Source organism: Balaenoptera acutorostrata, chromosome 13, assembly GCF_949987535.1.
Source record: "Balaenoptera acutorostrata chromosome 13, mBalAcu1.1, whole genome shotgun sequence".
Lineage (NCBI taxonomy): Eukaryota > Metazoa > Chordata > Mammalia > Artiodactyla > Balaenopteridae > Balaenoptera > Balaenoptera acutorostrata.
Window position 1 is genome coordinate 76,739,577 of NC_080076.1, and position 21,034 is coordinate 76,760,610.

Sequence of the window (21,034 nt, forward strand, 5' to 3'; positions counted from 1 at the left end):
GTGGAGAAATCGGAACCCCTGTGCCTTGCTAGTAGGAATGTAAAATGGCATAGCTACTATGGAAGATAGTTTGGTGGTTCTTCAAAAAGCTAAACGTTGAATTACGATCCAGCAATTCCACTCCTGGGTATACACCCAAAGGAATTGAAAGCAGGGACTCAGATACTTGTACACCAATGTTCATAGCAGCATTATTCACAATAGCCAAAAGGTGGAAACAATCCAAGTATCCATCAACAGATGAATGGATAAACATGGTCTTTCCATACAGTGGAATATTATTCAGCCATAAAAAGGAATGAAGTACTGATACATGCTAAAACATGGATGAACCTTGAAGAATTATGCTAAATGAAAGAAGCCAGACACAAAAGGACAAATATTGTATGATTCCACACATTTGAGGTACCTAGAATTGGCAAATTCATAGAGACAGAATGGGAGTAGGGAGTTATTCCTTAGTGGTTACAGAGTTTCTGTTTGGGATAATGAAAATGTTTTATAAATAGGTAGTGCACAACATTGTGAATATAATTAATGCCACTGATTGTACACTGAAAAGTAACAAATTGGTGAGGGGCTGTAAAAAAATGGTAAACTTTGTTATGTATATTTTACCACTTTTTTTTTTTAAGCTTAGCATCGGACCCCTTGCTCTGGTTTGCCTTTAACTCAGAGAATCCTAAGAGGGTAAGGTGGGAAAAGCAGCTCAGGTGGAGGTGGGTATCGCCAAATGGTTAGATGTGGGGTTTCCAACACCTGGCTCCTCCCCTTCCTCTCTGAGCTTCCTCTGCCTCTCTGAGCCTCAATTTCCTCATCTATTAAAGGGAATGATAAGCCAGACATAAAAGGCCACGTATTATAAGATTCCATTTATATGAAATATCCAGGAGCCATAGAGTTAGAAAACAGATTTGTTGGGGCTGGAGGGAGGGAGGCAATGGGGAGTAAATGCTTAATGGTTAAGGGATTTCCTCTGGGGTAATGGAAATATTTTGGAACTAGAGGCGGTGGTGGCATGACATTGTGGATGTGCTAAAAGCCACTGAATGGCTCATTTTTAAAAAAATTATTAATTAATTTATTTTTGGCTGGGTTGGGTCTTCGTTGCTGCGCGTGGGCTTTCTCTAGTTGTGGCAAGCGGGGGCTACTCTTGGTTACGGTGCGCGGGCTTCTCATTGCGGTGGCTTCTCTTGTTACAGAGCACGGTACTCTAGGCACGCGGGCTTCAGCAGGTGTGGCTCACGGGCTCTAGAGCGCAGGCTCAGTAGTTGTGGCGCACCGACTTAGTTATTCCGCGGCATGTGGTATCTTCCTGGAGCAGGGCTCGAACCTGTGTCGCCTGCGTTGGCAGGCGGATTCTTAACCACTGCACCACCAGGGAGGTCCCAATTGCTCACTTTTAAATGGTTATTTTTATGTTATGGGAATTTCACCTCAAAAAATTTAAAAAGAGAACCATAAGAGTAACTCGGGTGGTTGTTAATTAAACGGGGAGGGCTGACAGGATTCAACACCAGGCAAGGCACAAAGTAACTGGTTGGTAAACAGTAGCTGCTATTAATCCCAGGCTGCCCCAGGTGCCTGGAAATGCATAATTGGGGCTCAGCAATGGCTGCCCCCTCCCGAGTGGGACTGACAGCTGCAGCTCACACACTGCGGTTCCCTTAGTGTCTACTGTGCACAAGTCACTCTAAGGCACTGAGAGGATGACCAACTTGTCCTACTTTGCTGGGGACTTTTCTGGTTTGAAAACAGGAAGCGCTGTATTCCAAGAACCCTTCCGTCCCTGGAAGAAAAACAGAACGATTAGTCACCTGAAGGCACTGACTTCATTTGGGTTTGTAGAGGGGCGTCAAGTTCTGCTGAGATCTGAAAGAAGAGTAAGAATTAACTAGGCAAGGCTGGGGGCGGGAGGGGGCCGAGGAGCATACCAGGAGGAGACACCAGCAGGGGCAAAAGCCTTGAAATGGGAGGAAGCATGAGGACGTCAATCAAGGAGCTGAGAGAAGGTCCATTGCGTCTAGAGAAGAGGGTATCCCACCCCACTACAGGCCAGGAGGTAGGTAGGGGCAGAGCAGACTGGGCCTCTAGGCTGGTTTTGTTTCTTATATAAGAGCTTCTGGGAAGGTGTGAAGGGTTTTAGGCAATGGGGTGGGAGAGTGATGACATGATGTAATCAGGTTTGCATTTGAAAAGGTCATTAGCCTATACAATAGGGAACAGATTTGAGGGACGCCATTGTGGAGGGGAGCACAGAGACACTAAGGAGACTGCTGCAACCATCTGGGCAAGAGATGCTGGGGCAAGGACCAGGGTGTTGGAAGTTGAAAGAAGGGTGTGGCTTGAGAGCTGGACTTGGGATGGGACTGGATGGGGAAAGGGGTGAGGAGAGGGAGTATTGGGGAGAGTTCCTGGGTTTCTGAAGACCTGGACTCTGAAGAAGGTCAGTTTCCTCGGTGGTTGAGCTCAGTTTGAGAAATATTCTCAGCTGAGCTCAGACGCAACTGGAGACAGAGATGGTGTGATAAGAGGAGGGATGAGAATAAGCCCCTTAGGGTGACTCCAGCCAAATTGAACCCAGACCAGTGTTACCTAAAGCCTTCTGGGAACCTCCCAACAGCCACATACTGGGCTCAGTGCCGGACTAAGAGTCAGGAACACGTAGGTTCAAATCCTATCTCCACCACTTTCCAGCTGTGTGACTTTGAGTAAGTTACTTAAGCACTCTGAAACTGTTTCATCATCTGTAAAAAGGGGAAGATGATGATAACAATAACTATGCCAGAAGATGGTTGTTAGGCTGAAAAACAACATGACACTCTTAGCACAGGGCCGAGCACATAGACACACTCAGCAAATGGTAGCTGGTAGCTGCTTTGGGGAAGCAGGAGCAGTGTCCTCCAGGGGCCGTGCAGGTGTGACCTTGCTGGAGTGTGGGTATGTCGCCACCTGAAGGAGTCAAGAAGCTATACTTAGCTGTTCTTTCCACTGGAGAGTGTGTTTTTCCCAGGCTGGGAGAAGCTGCACCGTACACACCTGTGCACGGGGCAGCAGTGGGTCACGGTACAGAGTATAGGGGCCTGGTGGGCTACTCAGTGACCTGCCAGGTCCATTCCTCTGCCACCTCTGTGTCTCCTGCAGAGGTTTGGGTTGTAACATTTGGCACATCTCTTTCCAGGGGGAGAGGGTTCCAGTAGTGGCCTGACCCCTCTCCCACCAGGTGCTTTGCCTAAGCCCTGGCATAAATCGCACATGGGAATTTGTCCAGCCTGCCCTTGTGGAAGGCCTCTAGCTGGCTGGGGGAGGGGGAGAGAAGGAGGGAAGCAGGCAGGACTAAACCTCCTTCTGCTCCAGGGGCCTTTGGCACTCCCACCTGCTACTACAGTTCCCTGTCATGGGGTGATATTGTGGTATCATAAGCAGCAGATCCAACTCACATCTTGGTCCTGCTGTGTGATATTGGGGCAGTCACTTAACCTCTCTGAGCCTCCATCATTTCTGTAAAGTGGAGTTTGTCATTGGACCTACCTCAGAGGTCTATGCCAGGTTCTTAGCATGCGACCTGGACTAGTTAATGGTCAGTAAATGGTAGTTAATACTATTAGCCTTAGAGGACTTTGTAGCACCAGCTAGTTCTCCTTCCTCAGACCACCCCCAACAGAAGCCGTGCCTGTTCCTCTGTTTTGTTCTCACCCCAAAGAACCCCACATAAGAGGAACTTAGCATTTTGCTGGCCATGCCTCCCCTTTCCTTGGGCAGCCTTCACTCATTCTGGGGGCTGAAGAGGCAGAACCATTTGTCAGGCTGATGTTGGGTCCCAAGCGAACCCTGTTCTTTCTCCAGAAGCTCTCACAGGCCTCCTCCCCACACCTCTGGGCCGGCACTGGGACAGGTGCTATGCTATCCTGAGCAGCGTTGTCCAATAGAACCTTCTGTGATGACGGAGACATTCTATATTTGCACTGTCTAAAACAGCAGCCCCTGGCTACATGTAGCTATTGAACACTGGAAATGTGGCTGGTGGGACAGAGAAACTGATTTTCAATATTATTTGATAGTAATGAATTTAAATAGCTACTTGTGGCTAATGGCTACCATATTGGACAGTTGTAGAATATCTACAGGCAAGTATGAAGAGACGGGTGGCATGAACCCTGGGTCAAATAGGGGCTGAGTCAGGCCCAAGCAAATAAATCACTTCCCCTTTCTGGGCCTTAGTTTCCCCCATCTGCTTACTAAATGTTGTTTCAGTGTTACCGCATTAGCTGAAGGACGTTTCCTGGGGCTCCTGGATTTGGGATGAAACAGGGAAGCCCTTCCAGATGGATTTCTTCTTTCTTGGCTCCAGTGCATGCTCAAGGAAAAAGTACAGAGAGCTGGAATCGTGGGGTGCGTGCATGAGCAGAGGTCACAGGGTCAGAATTACCGATTCTGCTCTGACTCACATACGACATAACCTCGCCCAAGGTGGAGGGAAGTGGCTCAGTGGGAAGAGGCAGGTGTGGGTTCAAGTCTTGGCATGGCCATTTCCAGCTCCATCCCAGGCTGAACCTCATCTAGAAGTTCTCATCTGGAAAGTGTCCTCATCTGGAAAGTGTCCTCATCTGGAAAGTGTCCAAGATGCATCCCAAGACAAGAGATGATCAAACCTAACACAGCCATTGGATGAAAATGACACTTTACCTCTGTGATCTTCCTTCCCCAAACCCATTAACCAATCCCCAGTCTTATCATGAGAAAAACATCAGACAAATTCCAATAGAGGGGCATGCTATGATACACCTGACCAGTAGCCCTCCAAACTCCCCAGGTCCTCAACAACAGGCAGTCTGAGAAATTGCCATGGCCCAGAGGGGCCTAAGGAGACAACTTAATATAATGTGCTATCTTGGATTGGATCCTGGAACAGAACAAGAACATTTGGTAAGAACTAAGGAAATCTGAATAAGCTATGGACCTGAGTTTATTAACATTATTTTTGATAATGATAATATATCAATATTGGTTCACTAATCATAACAAAGTACCATACTAATGTAAGATAGTAATAACAGGTGAAACTATAGGTGAGGCTGTGGCGGGGTGGGGGCAGGCGGCAGGAGGGCATGAGGGAATTCTCTGCTCAAGAAAAATAAGTAAATGAATAGATAAATAAATGAAAATAAAACAATAGGGTCTCCGTAACTCACAGGGTTGTTGCAGAGACCACATAAGAACCAAATGGGAGGGGCTTCCCTGGTGGTGCAGTGGTTGAGAGTCTGCCTGACAATGCAGGGGACACGGGTTCGAGCCCTGGTCTGGGAAGATCCCACATGCCGCGGAGCAACTGGGCCCGTGAGCCACAGCTACTGAGCCTGCACGTCTGGAGCCTGTGCTCCGCAACAAGAGAGGCCGCGACAGTGAGAGGCCCGCGCACCGCGATGAAGAGTGGGCCCCGCTCGCCGCAACTAGAGGAAGCCCACGCACAGAAACTAAGACCCAACACAGCCAAAAAAAAAAAAAAAAAAAAAAAAAAAAAAAGACGCACCATAATGGGGGCGGTATGGGAGTGCAGAGGAAGGACGGGGCGGTGGGGAGGGGAATGGTAGTTTAAAAAAAAAAAAAAAAAGAACCAAATGGGAGAGCACCAAGTAAACCAATTATAAAATATTGTATATTACGTGAAATATCCAGAATAGGTAAATCTATAGAGACAGAAAGCAGATCAGTGGTTGCTGAGGGCTGGGGGAAGGTGACTGCTAATGAGGACAGGGTTTCCTTTGGGAAGAATGAAAATCTTCTAGAGTTAGGTAGAAATGGTCGTTGCACAACTCTGTGAATGTACTACATGCCACTGAATTGTTCACTTTAAATATAAAATGGAGGACTTCCCTGGCAGTCCTGTGGTTAAGACTCCCTCTGCGCTCCCACTGCAGAGGACGCAGGTTCGATTCCTGGTCGGAGAACTAAGATCCCACGTGCCACGTGGTGCGGCCAAATAAATAAATAAATAAAATTTTAAAATAAAATGGTTAATATTATAATAAATAACGGTATATAAATAAATAATAATAAAGTCTTACAATGTGAATTTCACCTAAAAATGTTATTTAGACCTTTGATATGACAATTCTAAAACCCTTTTTATTCTACAAGTCAGATCCAAGCCTTTAGAATTCCAAAGCCCAGGGTTTTCTTACAAGCCCACTGTGGGGAATGGGGAGAAGGGAATGGTATTGATGTAGTGGGGAAAAAATTAAATGTGTGCCTTAGAATCAGACATACCTAAGTTTGAGCCCCTGCTTTGCCATTTGCTAGCTGTGTGACCTGAGGCAAGTTGCTTCACCTCTCTGAACCTGTTTCCTCATCAGCAAAGTGCATAATTGATGGGAACCATTCAACGAGACCCACAGCCCAGACTCAAGCACATGAGAGGACATGGAGGCAACTGTCACTTCCTTCCCATCCCCCTTCTCCCCGTTGTTCAATGGGGTTGACAGCTTTGCCACACACACACCACCACCCCCCATATACACACACATACACACAAATGATGAAGCTGGGCTGAGTGCAAAGGGGTGGGTGTGAGGGTCAAGATTCCAAGATGTGCACCTCCAGAAATAATCCCTTTCGTTCAAAAGCACTGATAACAAATATGTACACTACTTCCAATGCCCCCCGGCTGCCAGGGCTTGCTTGTTGTTCAGGAATATTTCTGCAACAGACAGACTCAAGGCCAACCCAGAGTCAGCAGGGAGCAAAGCAAACACTACAGTCTTATCTTGGGGCAGTGGGGCAGCTATAAGAAGGGAGGCCACGGTGACATCAGTCTCTTCTCTTGCTCACCAACTGACAACAGGATGAAAGTCCTCGTGTTGGCTGCTCTGCTCACAGGTAGGCGAGTCCCCCCAGCTCCACCCCTTCCTGAGCTGAGATCTCTCTCCTCTGCAATGGGGCCCACAGGTCACAAGGCTGGCCAGACCTGGAGTCTTTTTCAGGGCTCACCGTGGGGCTTAAGAGGTCCCATATTGGGGTCCCCTCAAATCCCCCCCGCAGCTGGCACCCTTTCAACCTTCAGGTCTGAACTCAGATGACCCATCTCAGAAAGGCTTACCCCTTCCATTCAAGCTAAGAGAGCCCCCTCTCCTTTTCCCCTACCATATGGCCTCGGTACAAGGTCTTCTCAACGCCTGTTTTTTGCCTGCAGTGTGTCTGTTGTTGATTCATTTCTTTCTTTATCCCACACCCACACCTAAGCATGGGCTCCATGGGAGCAGGAATAGTGCTGTTTGCACTACTTATTGAATAAACGAATAGAATCAGAATTCACTAGAATTCAAATCCCACCCCATTCAGCCATTGTTCATTCATTCACTCAACACTGATGGTATCACAGCCTCTAAGGTATCAGGCTCAGGGTTGAGACTGGGGACTCAGAGATGAACGAGCCATGCTCCCCGTCCGAGGAGCACGCACGCCCGCGCACACACACGAGCAGGAGCTTTGTGCAGGTCTGGCCTCTGCAAAGAGCAGAGCTGGCTGGATCAGAGAGAAAGAAAGTGGAGGGAAGTAGAAGGGGGGGTCTGGAGATGGGCCAAGGTAGCCAGGCCACTCCCGTCTGAGCAGGCTCCAGGCTCTGGGCTGCCACCGTGGAGGCTGCTCTTGGGGGAGAACGACCAGCTGCCGCCCTTCCTTCGCCCTGGAGCTTAAGCACATGGAGCGGCTTCAGTGTCCACAGCAGATCAAGCACAGGAAGGGCCTGGTATGGGGCAAAGAGATGACACTGATGGCCGATTGGATAGTATCCCCAAATCACTTAGCACCATCTTCTCTTTAGGGCACCAAATCTCACAGGTAGGGCTCTACACAGGAGGTAAAGAGGTCCTGCTTCCAAGTCGGCTGTTCCAAGCCTTGTGCTTGATTTGGGCAAACACTCAGCTAGAGGCTGACTTTGAAAACTTACCTAATAGATAATTATTGAGTATCTACTATGTGCCAGGCACTTTTAAAAATTCACATATTGGGACTTCTCTGGTGGCGCAGTGATTAAGAATCTGCCTGCCAATGCAGGCGACATGGGTGTGAGCTCTGGTCCGGGAAGATCCCACATGCTGCAGAACAACTAAGCCAAATAAATAAGTAAATAAATAAAGAATTACTTTAAAAAAAATCACATATTGATGATTTCATTCATGTAACTCTTCATATATTTATTGAGTGCTTCCTTTGTGTCAGGCCCTGGGGAATAAAATCCATGAGGCCTGTCCTTGAGGAGTTTATGGTCCTATGAGAGGGAGGCATTAAATAGAGGGATACAGATTGTTCGAGGTACTATAAAGAACATGAAGAAAAGTGGTAGCAGAGGAGCCACTGAGCTTGAGTGGTCAAAGCACCTCTTTGAAGAGGTAGCATTTAAACCAAGATGTTCCAGCCTTTTGAAAACTGAGCTGACCAGTGTGCCGGGCAGAGGGAAGAGGAGGTGCATGGGTCCCGGGGCAGAAAAGAGGTTGTCCTGTTCCCTGTTGAGAACAGAGGCCACACAGGCCTCTCACTATTCCTTACATTCCTGCCCCCTCCAACCCTGTCATTCCCCCACCCAACCCTCCGTTTAGATTCCCCTGCCCTACACCAATTTTTCCACCTTCTAACACAATATCCGATTTCCTTATTTATTACTTTTATTGCTTATTGTTTTTCTCCCCAACTAGGACATAAACTCAATGAGGTTATAGATTTTTTTATTTGCTCAGTGATGTATCTCCAGCTCCCAGGGCAGTGACTAGCACATAGTAGGTGCTCAATAAATATTTGCTGGATAAATAACGGGGATAGTTTTAAACTATCATATGTTCACACAAAAACTAGTACACAAATGTTCATAGCAGCATTATTCATAATAGCCAAAAAGTAGAAAAAACCCAAATGTCCATCAAGCGATGAATGGCTAAAAAAAATGTGGTCTATCTACACAGTGGAACGTTATTCAGCCATAAAATGGAATGAAGTACTGATACATGTTATAACAAGGATGAACCTCAAATCGTTATGTGAAGTGAAAGAAGCCAGTCACAAAAGGCCATATATTGTATGATTCCATTTATACAAAGCGTTCAGCATAGGGAAATCCATAGAAACTGAAAGCAGATCAGTCGTTGCCAGAAGGGAGGGGGGAAAGGGGAGCGATTGTTAATGGGTACTGGGTATTCTTTTGGGGGTGATGAAAATGTTCTGGAATTAGTAGTGATTGTTGCACAACTCTGTGAATATGTTAAAAACCACTGAATTGTACACTTTGGTTAAAATGGTGAGTTTTATGTTTTGTGAGCTGTTAAGAAAATTCCTATTCACTTTACCAGGTTCCTGTATCCAGCTCTTTTCAGGGAGGCGGCTGGCCGGGGTCAGGGGGACGGCGTGGGGTCTGAGAGAGCAAGCAGGCAGTGGGGTCCCTGGGGCGCCGGCAGCCAACCAGGACGTATCTGAACTCTGGCTGTGTCTTCCTGCAGTGGGCGCTGCCCAGAGCGGCATCAGCCCGCGAGCGTTATGGCAGTTCCGCGGCATGATCAAGTGCGCGATGCCCAGCAGTAAACCCTTGATGGATTTCAACAACTACGGCTGCTATTGTGGCCTGGGTGGATCAGGGACCCCTGTGGATGAACTGGACACGTGAGTTGATCTGCCGGGAGAGTATTCCTGGGATGGGAGGAGGGCACAAGCCAAAGATCTCACGAGGCACAGAAAGGAGATTTGCCTATTTGCTGAAGATAACACACGTTCACCTCATATAAACTAGAAAAGCCTGAATCCAATGCTCCCTGTCGGGGATGGAAAGCAGGTCAGGGATGTAAAGTAGTGGGTGCTGCTGCCCTCTAGTGGCAGGACTTTGCAACACAAAACAACACTGCAAGGGTTCAGTCTTCTGCAGTGGTGAAACCCTCACTGCATCTTCAGAATAGAGGCTTGTACTGTATTCCTGAAACCATTTTAAAATCTCCTTCAGTAAACATGAGAAAAGGACTTAATTTTTTCAAGCCGCAGGACCAGTACCTCTCAGAGCAGGTCAGCTAAAACATCCCCACCTGTTCCTGAGGGAGCAGGTTCAGGCTGACCTGCTGCCCTACCCCTGCTCCTGCCTCAGCTCTGTCTCTCCCCCTCTCCAGGTGCTGCCAGACACACGACAACTGCTACCTAGAAGCCAAGAAACTAGACAGCTGTACATTCCTCCTGGACAATCCCTACACCGAAAGCTACTCATACTCGTGTTCTAACACTGAGATCACCTGCAACAGTAGGTTTACCCCCTTGTTGGCTCAAAGGCCCTCAGTAGGCATGGGGAGAAATAATTGTAATGATAGTCACCACTGATTGATCATTTTCTTGGTGCCGGGCAGTGTCTCCTTTAATCCTCGAAACAACCCTATGGGATAGGTACTATATATTATCCCCATTTTGCAGATGAGGAAACTGAGGCTCAGAAGGCTGAGCTAATTGCCCAAGGGCACACAGCCCATAAATGGTGGTGTTTTGTTTTTTACATAATTTTTTTAAATTTATTTATTTTATTTATTTATTTTTGGCTGCATTGGGTCTTCGTTGCTGTGTGCAGGCTTTCTCTAGTTGCGGCAAGTGGGCGTTACTCTTTGTTGCTGTGCGCGGGCTTCTCATTGCAGTGGCTTCTCTTGTTGCAGAGCACAGGCTCTAGGCACGCGGGCTTCAGTAGTTGTACCGCGTGGGCTCAGTAGTTGTGGCTCCCGGGCTCTAGAGAGCAGGCTCAGTAGTTGCGGCGCATGGGCTTAGTTGCTCTGCGGCATGTGGGATCTTCCCAGACCAGGGCTCAAACCGTGTCCCCTGCATTGGCAGGTGGATTCTTAACCACTGCACCACCAGGGAAGCCCCGGTGTTTGGTTTTTGCACATAGGTCTATATGACTCCAAAACCTCTGCTTTTAACTGCCATGCCATACTGCTTCATTGTTTCATAAAAAGAGCTAAGAACTAGCACATACCAGGTTTTCATCGCATGCCAGGTACTAGGCAAGGTGTGTATATGAGATAGGTTTTATTAAGCCCATTTTACAGTTTAGGAAGCTGAGGTTCAAAAATAGTCACTTGCCCCAAATCACACAACTTATGAGTGGTAGGGCCAGCATTTGAACTCAGTTGCTTCTAATTTTAAAGGCTCTGGTCTTAACCACTAAGTTATGCAGCGCTCATGGTGAAATGTGTCTCTTCATGAAGGCGGTTCTGAAAAGCAGACAATTCAGAGAGGTGTAGGGTATTGTCGTGCGAGACCAGCATTCTGAATTTTCATTGCCCTTCATTTTGCACTCACAGATACATCCCACTTTTTAAAAAACGTACCAACAACACTGGAATAACCATAATCCAACTCCCCAAGTGCCAAGAAAAAAATTACCTGGCATCTCATCATCCTAAGAAATAAATGGTTTCATGCCTCTGTGTTCCTTTTCACCCTTATCTTTGGAATAAGGCTTATGTCATTTTAACTTGGCTAGGCATGTGCCCATCTCAAGTCCTTTGCTTCTTCTGCATGAAACACTTCCCACCAGATATCTGATTGAGTCACTCCCTCTTTCTAGATCTTTCTTTAGATGTTGTTTTCTCAGTGAGGTCTTCCCTCAACATGTTCTTTTATTTATTTTTTGTTTTTTGGCTGGGCGCCGCGCCCGACCAGGGATCGAACCCAGGCCCCCTGCAATGGAAGCTCGGGGTCCTAACCACTGGACCGCCAGTGAATTCCCTCAACGTGTTCTTTTAAATTGCAAACACACTCCCTCCATCTCTCCAGCATTATCCTTTTTCTCTCTTTATTTTCTCCACAGAATTTCTGAACAGCTGATATATTTATGTTATTTCTTCATTTGCTATCTCTCCAATAGAAAGTAGGATTCACAGGGACAGGGATTGTTGTCTGTTTTCTTCATTGCTGTATCCCCAGAATCTAGAGCAGAGCCTGGCATCCTGCTGGATGTAAATGCTTGATGAATGCACAGTCTAGATACAATCTTGCATTCTGCATTTTCTCCCTTATCGCCATGTTATGACCATGTTTCCATATTGTTTCATAGTCTTCATTGTTACTTCTTTCATCACTGCATAAAATAGCTTAATTTGCTTACACAGTCTCCTGGTAACAGAGATTTTGGTTGTGCTCCACTTCAGAAAGCCAAATACATGGGAAATCATATTTTTGCACTGCAACTTGATCAGCAAGAGTTTCTTTCTATGGATTCTGGACTCCTTTACGAACTTGATGAAAGCTATAGACACTCTCCCCAGGAGAAACACACACACACGCCCCCCACATTTTAGCAAATAATTATTTTTAACTGCAACTGCCTTCTCCCCCCAAAAGCAGGTCAAGAAGCCTGCAGCAGAAGATGTTTATTCACATGATTAACAAGAACTTGCTACATACACACTATTATATATAAAATAGACAACAAGGACCTACTGTATAGCACAGGGAACTATATTCAATATCTTGTAATAACCTATAATGGAAAATAATCTGAAAAAGAATATATATATGTATAACTGAATCACTTTTGCTGTACATCTGAAGCTAACACAACATTGTAAATCAACTATACTTCAATAAAAAAATTAAAAGAAAAAAACAATAACTCACTAAATAATTATTTCATTATGCACACTTCGTAATCTAGTTAAGCACTAATTTATGCTTTAATGGAGTGGGTGAGGAAAACATTCATGATTTTTAAGAGAAAGGAGCAGAGAGAAACAAAACCTTAATAAGATTATTGAAGGTAAGCAGATATACATAATTAAATTATGGATAATAAAGCTGAAATTTATTTTTTTTATTTTTTGCATTTTTTTAACATCTTTATTGGGGTATAATTGCTTTACAATGTTGTGTTAGTTTCTGTTGTATAACAAAGTGAATCAGCTATCTGTATACATATATCTCCATATCCCCTCCCTTTTGCGTCCCCTCCTACCCTCCCTATCCCACCCCTCTGGGTGGTCACAAAGCACTGAGCTGATCTCCCTGTGCTATGCAGCTGCTTCCCACTAGCTATCTATTTTACATCTGGTAGTATATATAAGTCCATGCCACTCTCTCACTTCGTCCCAGCTTACCCTTCCCCCTCCCCGTGTCCTCAAGTCCATTCTCTACGTCTGCGTCTTTATTCCTGTTCTGCCCCTAGGTTCTTCAGAACCCTTTTTTGTTTTGTTTTGTTTTTTTAGATTCCATATATATGTGTTAGCATATGGTATTTGTTTTTCTCTTTCTGACTAACTTCACTCTGTATGACAGACTCTAGGTCCATCCACCTCACTACAAATAACTCAATTTCGTTTCTCTTTATGGCTGAGTAATATTCCATTGTATATATGTGCCACATCTTCTTTATCCATTCATCTGTTGATGGACACTTAGTTTGCTTCCACGTCCTGGCTATTGTAAATAGTGTTGGAATGAACATTGTGGTACATGTCTCTTTTTGAATTATGGTTTTCTCAGGGTATATGCCCAGTAGTGGGATTGCTGGGTCACATGGTAGTTCTATTTTTAGTTTTTTAAGGAACCTCCATACTGTTCTCCATAGTGGCTGTATCAATTTACATTCCCACCAACAGTGCAAGAGGGTTCCCTTTTCTCCACACCCTCTCCAGCATTTATTGTTTGCAGATTTTTTGATGATGGCCATTCTGACTGGTGTGAGGTGATACCTCATTGTAGTTTTGATTTGCATTTCTCTAATGATTAGTGATGTTGAACATCCTTTCATGTGTTTGTTGGCAATCTGTATATCTTCTTTGGAGAAATGTCTATTTAGGTCTTCTGCCCGTTTTTGGATTGGGTTGTTTGTGTTTTTGATATTGAGCTGCATGAGCTGCTTGTATATTTGGGAGATTAATCCTTTGTCAGTTGCTTCGTTTGCAAATATTTTCTCCCATTCTGTGGGTTGTCTTTTTGTCTTGTTTATGGTTTCCTTTGCTGTGCAAAAGTTTTTAAGTTTCATTAGGTCCCATTTGTTTATTTTGGTTTTTATTTCCATGAAATGTATTTTAAATGTTATTTTTGTTGTTTCTTTTGGTTACAAAAGTAAACAAGGTCAAAGTAATGTAATTTCAAATTCTACAGTAATGTATGTCATGGAAAGAAGAAGGCACCTATAATCCTAATACCCAAGATAACCAGTTAGATGTATTGCCCTTCAAATTTTTTTGGCATATACTATGTATTCTTTCCCTTTAATAAAATATCTTGGGGGCTTCCCTGGTGGCGCAGTGGTTGAGAATCTGCCTGCCAATGCAGGGGACACGGGTTCGAGCCCTGGTCCGGGAAGATCCCACATGCCACGGAGCAACTAAGCCCGTGAGCCATAGCTACTGAGCCTGCGCGTCTGGAGCCTGTGCTCCGCAACAAGAGAGGCCGCGATAGTGAGAGGCCCGCGCATCGCGATGAAGAGTGGCCCCCGCTTGCCGCAACTAGAGAAAGCCCACGCACAGAAACGAAGACCCAACACAGCCAAAAAATAAATAAATTAATTAATTTTTAAAAAGTGAAATTCTTTAAAAAAATATATCTTGGAAACATTTCCGCATATAGACATAATTATTTTAAATGTATAATATTGTATTTTAAGGCCATTCTGTAATTTTTAAAATATGCGCTTTAGAGAAATTGGCTTATGAAACGTCACTAAGTTGAAATGTACAATACTTTGCTGCCTTGAGTATATGTCATAGTATTTTCCATACGGTTTGCAATTGCTTGCCTATGTTATCAGAGTTCTGTGGTTATATGGGTTTTAAAAGCAGTGAGTACATTTAGAGGTGTGAAATAGACAGAACTTTCCAAAAAGCAGCTATCACACCTAGGATCACCAGATAAAACAGGCTGCCCAGTTAAATTTGATTTTCAGATAGACAAGAAATGATTTTTTTAGTCTGTGTCCCAAATATTACATTCATTGTTGATCTGAAATTCCAGTATTTTTATTTGCTTTATCTGTCAACCCTAAATTTGCACCAGTGGAATGGCCACCAGGTCATTTCAGTTAATTCTTCCTGCCCCTGGATTGTACAAAGCATGAACCGCCTTGGCTCAGTCTTCTGTTCTTGCCCTTTTCCAGGCAAAAACGATGCCTGTGAGGCCTTCATCTGCAACTGTGACCGCACTGCTGCCATCTGCTTCTCAAAGGTCCCGTACAACAAGCAGCACAAGGACCTGGACACCAAGAAGTACTGTTAGGACTGAGTATCGTCCCAGGAAATTGTGATTCCCTACCTGCCCCATGGCTTTCACCTTACACCATGCCCTCCAATAAAGTATCTTGTTGAAAGGCCTCCCATTTGGAAATTCTTTTATTCTCTATCTACTGAACACGACTAAATCACTTCCTGGTCCTTTGTGAGCATCATTCCTTCTAGCCTTGGAAGTTGAATTAGAGGGATATTTCTAGGAAGTGAGTACCATGAGACTTTAATAATGATTAACAACCACTGATAATTTACTCTGTGCCAGAACTGTGTGTCTCTAAATTCCATGGACAGCCCTATAAGATTTTTTTTTAATTTATTTATTTTTTATTTATTTATTTTTGGCTGTGTTGGGTCTTTGTTGCTGCGCACGGGCTTTCTCTAGTTGCAGTGAGCAGGGGCTAGTCTTCGTTGCGGTGCGCGGGCCTCTCATTGTGGTGGCTTCTCTTGTTGCGGAGCACGGGCTCTAGGCACGTGGGCTTCAGTAGTTGTGGCACGTGGGCTCAGTAATTGTGGCTCGCAGGCTCTAGAGTGCAGACTCATTAGTTGTGGTACACGGGCTTAGTTGCTCCAAGGCATGTGGGATCTTCCCGGACCAGGGCTCGAACCCGTGTCCCCTGTCTTGGCAGGCGGATTCTTAACCACTGCGCCACCAGGAAAGTCCAGCCCTATAAGATTTAGACACTATTAGCAAATCCTATTTTTCTAAGCTGAACTCCAATAGGCCAGGTCACCTACCCACCAAGATTCATCTCGTAAGTAGCAAAGAAGGGATCTGAACCCAGCAAGTCCAACAGAACACATGCTCTTAACCATGACCCTGCCCTGCCTGAAGTGGTGGGCTCCTCAGTTTGAGCCAAATCTCACCCCCTTATTTCTCTGCCTCCGTTTCCAACTGCGTTAAACATTTTTTCCTATAACTCCTTTCTAAACCCTTCAAAGCCTTCACCGCACTCTACAAGCTGATTTTTACACTGTAGTCATGAAATATAATTAACAATAACAGCTTCTACATCTTGAGCACCTACCACATATCACTGTGCTAAGGGCTTTCCGTGTCTCATCTCATTAAGCATTCAAACCAGCTCTGTGAGATCGATGTTATTGCCCCCATTTTATGGATGAGGAACTAAAAACTCAGAGAAATCACTTGCCTGAGATCACACAAATGGCAGAGTCATGATTTGACCAGATCTGTCTGCTTGGCAATGCCTGAGTTCTTAACCACTTAAGTCACTTGGCCAAGTTTCTCTACAAAGGTTTATGACTGCACTGGTACTGAAATTCACCAGAAAGAGTGGGGAGGGACACAGAGGGAACTGAACTGGAAAAGCAAAGAGATGAGAAAGGACGATGTGGACTATGAGAAGTCATCACTGAGCAGTTTTAAACCACTGGAGGCTCCGGGGTGTATGGTGGGCAGTAAAGGAGTGTGTGCAGATTTGTCTTTTGGCCCAATTTCTCCTTCATTTCATTCATCCATTCAATGAATATTTATTGAATACTCTCTCTGGGCCAGACACAGTACAAAATGCTGAGGACACAATGTATTTGGGACTGGCCTGAAGACAATGATTTATTGTTAGTAGCTGCCTTCAGTTTAGTCTTCTCTGAAACTTTTTTTTCTTGCTGTCAAACTGGCATATGCTACATAACATATGCTCTATGTTATATGCTATGCTCTATGCTCCAGACTGTGCCAAGCATTTGGCACAACTACCTCATCATCCTCACAACAGCTCTATAGTTGAAGGTATTATTACCTCCCCATTTTACAGATGAGGAAACTGGCTCAAAAAGGCAAGTGATTTGTCAAAGGCCACCCTTTCATAGATGGGATAGCTGAGATTGGAACCCAAACCTGGATAATTTAGAGGAAAAGTGCCATCACACCATGAATTTGCTGAAGGCAGAATGAGGTGTCTTAATCACTTTTGTATCCCTATCTGCCTGGTACTGTCCTTGATACATGCGGCAGTCAATAAATAATTGCTGAATGAAGTGTTGGTCATTAGCTCTCAGGACCTTTTGGCAGGCAAGAACGGGACTATTGTCAAATGCAAATTCATCAAACCTAGGTAGAATGGCTAGTCTATACGTACTGTGCTACAGTATGATTGCAAGGGATACACAATTAAGTTAGATCTGGCCTCATCCTTCAAAGAACTGGAAAGGTTATAAACGTCTTTCTTCTATGAAAGGAAACTGCAAGCCCCTGTTTAGGTGGGGAAAAAATGGGTTTTTTTTTCTTTTTTTGGTTTTTTCTTTTTTTTTTTTTTTTTTTGGTTGCGTTGGGTCTTAGTTGTGGCATACAAGCTCTTAGTTGCGGCATGCATGTGGGATCTAGTACTGGGCCAGGGATCAAACCCGGGCCCCTTGCATTGGGAGCCCGCAGAGTCTTAACCACTGCGCCACCAGGGAAGTCCCGAAAAATAAGATTTTAGGGGACTGTTGCTTATTCCTATTTTTTTCGGTTGATAAACAACAGAGAAGAGAGTCACCCAAGTACTCCAACTGGGCTCTAAAAATATCCTTTGACGTAAAAACCTACCTCTTTTTATCATCCCAAGTGTTGGGGGAGAGAGAACAAATTCCTTTAACGGTTTTAATGAGCATCTGCGGGGTGCTCACTACAGGAAACGGAATACGGGAAACACTGGTACAGTAGCTGGGATGATTTAAATGAATAAAATGGACCGAGAGTAATGCAATGTCGGGATTACGTACATGCCAGAAGCCACAGTATCTTCACAGTGCTTAGCACATCACACATGCTCATTAAATAATTGTTCAACGAAGGTACAGCATCGCGCAACGATTTTCCGCAGGCGAGGAAAAACCGCGTTGCCTTATTTACCTTTTCGGGTCACGTGACCGTGCGCACCCAATCCTGTCAATTCGCTGGCCACACCCCAGGGACGGAGTATTATGGAGTGGGAAATATGATTGGGTATCTTTTGGGCACGTGGCTCTCGGTTCCTCTTTTCTATTGGTGAACAGCGGCCCAGTCCCCAGCCTACCTCCGCGCCTCCCAGGCTCAGGCCCCGCCCCTCTCACGCTCTTTAGGAGGCGGGGGTGTGGGGGAGGAGGAGAGTCAGCGCAGGCGCAGTGGTTGGCGTCCTCGGAAGGTGGGAGCCGGTGCGGTCTTCTCCAGAATCCGGCCCGAAGGACAGAGTGGGCGAGTCAAGTGTGAAAAGACAGTGACCTCCTGTGCGTGTGACGTTGGGGTCAACTTTCCTACCGTGCGCATCCCTCTCTGGGTCTCTCATTCCCTGCACACACGCACCTCTTCCCTCAGCTCCCTCTACTAGATTCCGGCTGGTAACTCCTCCGTTTCATTCATCCTGGGGAGGCACCGAGGGGACCAGGAAAGTGGGGTGAAGGAAATCAAAATGGGGCGAAAAGGAGGAATGGCCAAGGAGAGAAGCGAGTAAATTTCGGAAGAGCCAAAGGCCTCTGGGGCGTCCCAAGTTCTCACTTGAGTCTCCACCCCCGCCTTCGAGAGAAAAAGAAAAGGTGAAGGAATTTGCAGTTCTGACCATGTTTTTGTTTTTGCTGTTGCCTCCGTTTGGAATGATCTCCCTCTCCCCGCTTGGTGATTGCCTATTCATATTTTAGGACCTAACTGGGGTCACTCTGAAAGTTTCTTGAGCCTTGCCCTTCTTCCTTCTCAAAGTACAGTTGCTTAGTTACCCCACGGAATTTCGAGAACATTCAAAAGAGAGAGCGAGTTCAAAACTGGACTGGCTTTGATTACTGGCCTGGTCACTTTAGGTGACCTTGGGCAAGTTACATAAGGTCTGTGAGCTTCAGGATCCTCATCTTTCAAAAGAAATAACAATGCGTGGATCTTAGGGTTGTGGGAATAAGGTGAGTAAATGCGTTGTAAAATGCTTCCTACAGTGCTTGTTGTAAATGTTCAATAAATACTATTTCCGAAACAGAAGGAAAGATACTCTTTTTTTAGCTTTTTGAATGAAAGAGGCTTTAAATTCTATAGTGCTTTACAATTTTCAAAAGTTTCATACACAATTTCATATAATCCCATCATAACTCCCCACCCCTATATTGCCCTTCCCCCCTTCCCTCTCCCTACTGGTAACCACTCGTTTCTTCTCTATATCTGCGAGTCTGCTTCTTTGTTTTATTGACTAGTTTGTTGTATTTCTTAGATTCCACATGTGTGATATCATACAGTTTTTGTCTTTCTCTGACTTATATCACTTAGCATAATGCCCTCCAAGTTCATCCATGTTGCTGCAAATGGCAAAATTTTATTCTTTTTTATGGCTGAGTAGTATTCCATTGTATATTTATACCACATCTTCTTTATCCATTCATCTGTTGATGGACACAGGTTGCTTACATACCTTGGCAATTGTAAATAATGCTGCTGTGAACATTGGGGTGCATGTATCTTTTCGAATTAGTGCTTTTGTTTCTTTCCAATATATACTCAGGAGTGGAATTGCTGGGTCATATGGTAGTTCTATTTTTAGTTTTTTGAGAAATCTCCATACTGTTTTCCACAGTGGTTGCACCAATTTACATTCCCACCAGTAGTATAGGAGGATTCTGTTTTCTGGAAGAATATGCTTTATTTTCTTTAGAAAGGCTTTATTACATCAAGCAAAGCTTGGCTTTTGTAATTTTTTTAAGACAAACAGGTACACAAAAAGGAAAAGTGGCTCTGGGGAAGATCCGAGTGAGTCTACTCAAAGGAATACTCAATAGGAGACAAAGGTTTGGCAGGTAGGACGGCTTCCCCTCCCACATCCTAGTGATAATGGCTGACATCTGCTTACTCTGTCAGGCACTGTGCTGTGAGCTACACATGCATCATTACTTTGTTTAGTCTTCGTAACCACCCAATTGGGTAGCTCCTGTTATCCTCATTTATAGAGACTGAAGTTTAGATAAAACAACTTGCCCAAGTTCACCTAACTACTAAGTAGCAAGACAGGGTTGGAAATCCAAGTCTGTCTATTTTCTAAAAGTTTCAATGCTGTGCTATATTCCTTTTCTAATAAATCGAGAAGAAAAAAAACAACACTCTGCTTTCTTGGATGAGTTTAATTTTTTTTTCTTCATTAAGTGGAATTGATCTATTTTGTGACATAGAAATTATGGAAACAATCTGGATCTCAGAGCACCGTCTTGAATCTCAACAAGAATAATATATCTGGAATTAACTATTATAGCTGGTGGCAACCTTTGCTATTCCTCAGAGCAAGGTGACCAACTCATCTTTGTTTTAGCACTGCAAGTCCTACATCAGGAAAACCCCTCAGTACTGGGCAATCTGGGATGGCTGGTCACCCTACCTAGGAGTGTTGAATTTCCTATCCGTCCTGACTTTGATCCTCTCAGGAAACATTTGGCATTCACTGAAGACTGACCTTTATGCATGTCCAAGCATCTCATGTGGGATTAACTCATTAGGTGAGCTGACATGTTGTAAAATATTTTGCACAATGCTTGGGATGTAGTGTGTTCAACAAATGCTATTATTTTATTTCTTATTATTTATTTTTTGGCTGCACCACATAGCACATGGGATCTTAGTTCCCCGACCAGTGAGCAAACCTGTGCCCCCTGCTGTGGAAGCACGGAGTCTTAACCACTGGACCGCCAGGGAAGTCCCAACAAATGCTGTTATTTAAGGGAGAACTGAGAGGATATTCAATTTATGACAGCATGAAAGAAGGAATATGAGTTAGTGGGAAGGAGATTCGAGTATTCTGTACTTGTTTGCCTTCATGACTTGTACTTACTAAAACTGTGATAGCAGAGCAGTT

At 44.7% G+C, this 21,034-nt stretch overlaps 1 protein-coding gene across 1 annotated transcript; it reads left to right on the forward strand.

Moving 5' to 3' along the window:
• The first annotated feature begins 6,842 nt into the window (after nt 1–6,842).
• PLA2G1B (phospholipase A2 group IB) lies at nt 6,843–15,228 on the forward strand. Its single transcript, XM_007183979.2, has 4 exons — nt 6,843–6,876; nt 9,486–9,645; nt 10,140–10,267; nt 15,110–15,228. The coding sequence occupies exons 1-4, from the start codon at nt 6,843–6,845 to the stop codon at nt 15,226–15,228; spliced, it is 441 nt and encodes a 146-aa protein (XP_007184041.1).
• Nucleotides 15,229–21,034: the final 5,806 nt, after the last annotated feature.